General features: G+C 44.1%; 1 protein-coding gene across 1 annotated transcript; it reads right to left on the reverse strand.

Annotated features, from left to right (window-relative positions):
• Positions 1-414: 414 nt before the first annotated feature.
• Positions 415-2584, reverse strand: LOC133023203 (E3 ubiquitin-protein ligase TRIM39-like). The gene is made up of 2 exons (XM_061090175.1): positions 2520-2584; positions 415-2436 (listed from the first exon to the last, which is right to left on the reverse strand). Exon 2 carries the CDS (start codon positions 2432-2434, stop codon positions 797-799), a length of 1638 nt encoding a protein of 545 aa, XP_060946158.1. The 5' UTR covers positions 2435-2436; positions 2520-2584; the 3' UTR covers positions 415-796.
• Positions 2585-5787: the final 3203 nt, after the last annotated feature.

The raw sequence follows: 5787 nt of genomic DNA on the forward strand, positions 1-5787 counted from the left end.
ATATGGTTCTGAGATGCAGTACAACTATAAACTGCATTTTAATTTTGTTTTCAATTCTTAAGCACTGAAAATCAAACGTTTTTGTTGTTTTTTCACAGAGGGTTAAAAGTAGACATCTGCAGAAATACAGTTTATTATTTATAAAAATGAATTACAAAAACGTTTACAGTTTAAAACATTTTCCACGATCATTGAGACAGATCTCTTGTAATAAGATGTAATTTAGGCCCCTTAACATTAATCTCAGTGCAAAATACTGAACCTGTGATCTGCTCCAAACACTGGAACCTCGGACTGTAATCCTACGAGTAGTGTGATGTGAGGAGGAACTGCTTTAGTCTTTAATATATAAATCCAGCTGAGCTGTGACATGAAACAACGACACAACAGAATCTGTATATATTCAGTTTATTATGTAAATATTTCAACGATTGAAACACCTGATGAAATAAAACCAACACCACATTATGACAGTAAACTTTACCATTCTTATATAAAAGGATCAGACAGTAACAATAACTAGAAACATGCTCTGGGTCCATACATTTTTTCCAGATTTACATGAGGTCCCTGTGACCTTTGACCAATGTAATTCATCAATAGATCTTTGATTCAAAATGAAAACTAATCAACATTTTCTCATTTGTTGTTCTGTGAGGCCACCATGACCTTTGACCTTTGGCTACCAGATTCTAACCAGTTCATCCTGGATTCCAAGTGAATGTTTGTACTGAATTTGTAGAAATTCCCACTTGACTTTCATGGGTTTCGTGTTCTCCAGAATGGGACGGATGGACTAGTGAGTTTGAGGTACAGGTGTAATGATGAGAGGGGCGGAGTTTCCATTATCATTCCACCAAGGGCTGAAGTACGGATAAAGTTTCTCTGTAAAGCAGCAGCCTGTGATGCAACCGATGCGTGATTTAGAGTCTGCATTGTAAAAAGACACCTCACCTTTGTTGTAGTCTACAAAGACGCCCACCTTCTGAAGCTCTTCTTTCAATATTATAGGTTTTGAGTCTGCAGTTGTTTGATATTTGCCCCCAAACAATTGAATGCACCAATATCCATCTTTAACTGACAGAACTCTCCAGTTCTTTCTATCCACCGACTCCCTGACCACACCAACGATCCAACCTATCTTTCCTTTCACCTGCACCTCAAAGTAAAACTTCCCTGTCATGAATCCCTCTTTTGCCAAAACCTGATCAAATGTATTAAATCTCTTTGGATTGTCTTTAACTTTGTCCTTTTTAATGTTGTCTTCTTGTGTAACTTGTTTTCCGTCTTCGCTTATGACAAGTGAGTTCTTTGCAGTGTCAGGGTCAAGGGTCAAGTCGACCGCGTGCTCTCTCATTCTTTTCATTCTTTTCATTCTGATCTCAGGAATCTCTTCCATTATTTCGTCGACTCTCAGTTTCAGCCGAGTCAGGTGACCTTGCATGTCCTGGAAAGACAGGTCAGGGCCGAGGTCTGTGTCGGGACAGCTCTCGTGTGGAGGTATGGACAAGGTCGGGAAGCTCTGGAGGAAATGATAGTGATCCTGTGACTGTGACAGATGTTCCAGCTGACTGCTTCGGCTCTTGAGCTCAGTCACTTCCTTCCTCAGTTCTTTGAGAAGCTCTTCACCCTTTTGCTTTATTCCTCTGTGCCTCTGCTGGATCGCCTCAACCAGCTCGGCCTGGCTCGTCTGAATGGACTGGATCAACTCGGTGAACACCTGCACGGCGGCTTGTTCCTCTTTTTCAGAATCTACCCGGCTGACATAGAGTAATTCTTCAACCTTCGCTATCTTCTCAATCCGTGTCTGTATCAACTTCTGCATGTTTGCCTGTGCCTCGTCTTTTGTTGCTGCCACTTTTTCATATTGCTCCTCCAGGGGGACGGCGTTGTGACCCTTGTGATCAGCTTTCAAACACAGGAGGCAAATGAAGGCCTGCTCCTTCAAGCAGTACAGCTCGGTCATCTTGTTGTGTGTCTCGCACATCCTGTCGTCGAGATTCTTCACTGGCTCTAATAACGTGTGACCTTTGAGCACAGCAACTCTCCCATGCGGCTCCAGGTGTGACTCACAGAAAGAAGTCAGACACGTCAGGCAAGATTTAACGGCCTTTTCTTTTATCTCAGAGCAGATGTCACAGAGAACGTCAACCTCCGGAAGCTGTGGGCCTGGAGTCGAGGCTTTGACTTGAACCAACTTCTTAAACTCAACAGCTAACTCTGAGATGAAAGTGTTGACTTGAAGTTCAGGTCTTGTGGAGAATTCCCGTTTGCACATGGGACACTGGCAAGTGTCTCCGCTGTCCCAGTACGTGTGGAGACATGAGCTGCAGAAGTTGTGTCCACACAGGATCGAGACTGGGTCTGTGAACACGTCCAGACAGATGGAACACAGTAACATCTCCTCTGACAGCAGAGAGCTGGCTGAAGCCATATCTGGACAAAAACATGGGAGGCAGTTATAACTCATATCTGTGCTGAATAATCTGTTATAGATTTAATGGAAGGTTTAAATTTACCTGTGAAGTTTGCGAGGTTTAGAAGCAGCAGCTTGAAGTGACGAGCAAACTGTGACTTTCCTTCTTGAGTTTCACTTCAGCTTGATGACGCTGGTGATGGCCCCTCCCCTGCTGCTCTGCTCCACTTCCTGGTTACGTTTAACTCTTTCCACTCTGTTCATAGATATATGACTCTGTTCACATTGGGAACTACGGTGGCCCTGAGAGCTCAACGCACCGCAACTTAAGAAAACACATGCAAGTGGAAAACATCTTCATCAGTTTCACAACACAACACTACACAACATATCACAGAAACTAGCAGCAATACAGAAAACGACAACGGAAGTGTTTCCAGAGGACAGCTAAAAGCGATGGACACTGATGTCATAGGATAGCGGTTTTCGTCCGCGACCCCCTGGTGGTCCGAGACGGCATTGCAGGGGGTCCGCAAAATTTCGCTTTGATATTTCAACACATTTCCAGATTACTCTTGATTATAGTGAAAAATATCTAAAATAAGAAAAATATGTCTAAAATAATATAAAGGTGCTGGTGATCATGAGGTTAAACTTAAGTAGGCCTCAATTGTTTGTGTTATATTGTATGATTATCATTTGTGACCTATTCTGCATTACTTTGTCATCTTCCCTCTTCAGTTGTAGCCCCAGTTTATGTTGATTATTATTGATCACCGTTACTTTAACGTTCTCTCAACATGTCAGCTACATGTCTGTACATTTAAGTCATGAATGTTGTATATTGATGTACATATGGTTCTGAGATGCAGTACAACTACAAACTGCATTTTAATTTTGTTTCCAATTCTTAAGCACTGAAAATCAACCGTTTTTGTTGTTTTTTTACACAGATTTTTCTAGATTTGTTTGAGGTTTTTAAATAAAACCAACATGGAAAACCAAATGTTAAAACTTCCTTCTATCCACACACGTAGGCCAGTTGAAAACCCCTGGTCTAGCAGGAAGGAGAAAGAGAGTGAGCTACACACACACACACACACACACACACACACACACACACACACACACACACACACACACACACTCACACACACACACACACACACACACACACACACACACACATTGAGAACATGATCATACTCCTTCCTCCCGACAGGTGACGGCGCAATGAAAGGTTTCAGATACATAAGAATATACTGATATCCGCAAATTTCATTATCATTAATAACTCGTAGGGATTTTCGGTGCATGTTGGTTCTTTGTCATTTAAGCTTGTAACAATGGAGACAAGCTCACCTCCGCTGGCCCCTCTCCTGCAAGCACACCCCCCCCCCTACCCCCCCCCCTCCAGTAATCAATTCTCAATGGTAGACTTCAGTAAGCTCATTAGGCTCTCACTTGGCACAGACTCCATTACAGCAGCATAATTACCACAGCTCTGCCTTCTCTCCTCCCCCCCCCCCCCCCCTCTCTGAGAGAAACACCTTCATTCCGGGGCTTTGACAGTGATTATTGTTTTGATGCATCACTTGGGAACCGAGCGCTGAAAACATTCTTTCCATCGCAACCATAGCATATCTACATGTATGTTGTGAGCTGGTAAACTGGGATCAGCCAGATCTAATGCATGCATTACACAATCTTTAATCTGCATCTGCCACCGCTTTGCAGGCAATATGCACAGGTCTGTTTTAAATGTTGTGTGTTTATTTTATGTCCCTCCCCTGTGTGTGTGGATTATGTCCTCGTTTGTGTTCACCGCACTCGTCTGATGTTCCTGTCGTACGTTCTTCAGGTTTTCCACCACGCATAAAGCACAACAGGTATTCATTTGATTTACATATGTTATGCTGATATTGCATATGCAATTGCGCCTGGTTGTATGCTCACATGAAAGTGTGCATTTGTTTCCCTTTCCGCGGCTTGTGTGTGTGTGTGTGTGTGTGTGTGTGTGTGTGTGTGTGTGTGTGTGTGTGCAGCGTGCAAACTGTGCATGTGTGAATGAATGCAGATGGGATTCGGGTAGCAGCCTGCACGCTTTGCCTGTCTTTCCTCACAGGCTGTGCAAAGGGAGTGGAACATGACATGAAGATAATTAAAAAAAGTAGATCCATATATAATAGAAGCAGCAGCGCCCAGCGTGGGAGCACCGGGCCAGGGATCATTAGGACGCTGTCCGTAATGTAAACTTAAACTGGGCCTTAGCGAACCACCCTGAAGGCAGAGCCGGCCTCTCAGAGAGCTGATATTTCATTACTCCCGTCTGGAGGGACGGAGTGCACCCCCCCTGCCCCCCCGCCCTGCCCCAGCTCCTCGGCTGGAGACTCCATGTGGGATTGAGCCCTCACTGTGCAGCTCCACATCGGACTCTGCTCTGCTAAATGTCATTTTCCATCCGGCCCACACATGTGACGGTGACTCAACCAGAAACGGGCACTTTGTTCTCGTGGACGCTTCCTCTCTGAACGTGTTTTATTAAATGTTAAACCTGCTGCTTGACAGATAAAAAACACAAATTCAGTCACGTTGCTTTAAATACGTCAGCACATCAAATTGCTACTAGGTCGACTTTATTACTTTCATCCGTGAAATCACATGAGAGAGAGAGAGAGAGATGTACATGTGCTGGGAATCAGGTGTGAACACTGACATTGTGCGTGAGTAAAGCAGAAGGTGACACACAACATGTTGTCGAACCTTGTGTGTCTGTCTAACACACAACCATCATTGCTCCCACATGGCTTCAAGAGTCATCTGCCATTCTCCTTTTAAATAGATTACTTCCCACAGTTTGCATCTTTGCTCCTCTTCTGAAGTGGACTGTTTACATCGCCCCCCCCCCCCCCCCCACCACCAGCCACCCCGAGAGCACAGGAATTGGCCGCGATAACAGCTGTAACAACAGAGTATATGATCTAATAGGAGCCCAGTGGCTCGGAGGTGAATATATTTCTTGAGGGGATGATTAAATGAGAACATTGCAGAGGAGGTGATAGATGAAAAGAGAGATAGAAATGTGCTGGGGAAGGAGTGGGAAGACTGCAGAGAGAGAGAGAGAGAGAGAGAGAGAGAGAGAGAGAGAGAGAGAGAGAGAGAGAGGGAGGGAGGGAGAGAGAAAGGCAGAAAGAAAAGAAAATTAGCAGGTGGGAGTAGGAGAGCTGAAATCAAGTAAGAAAATAGAATAAAAGAGAAGAGTGAGGTGGACTGAAAGTTACAGAGCAGGAGGAGGAAGAATATGATCTGTTTCATTAACAGTGCAAGAGATCCTGACTCGTTCCACACATGAAGGTGTATAAGAGAAGTAT

This window comes from Limanda limanda, chromosome 17 (assembly GCF_963576545.1).
Source record: "Limanda limanda chromosome 17, fLimLim1.1, whole genome shotgun sequence".
In the NCBI taxonomy this organism is placed as follows: Eukaryota; Metazoa; Chordata; class Actinopteri; order Pleuronectiformes; family Pleuronectidae; genus Limanda; species Limanda limanda.

What these genes read in the sequence shown, in the direction of transcription:
- LOC133023203 (XM_061090175.1), bottom strand. Translation starts at nt 2,434, where the DNA reads ATGGCTTCAGCCAGCTCTCTGCTGTCAGAGGAGATGTTACTGTGTTCC.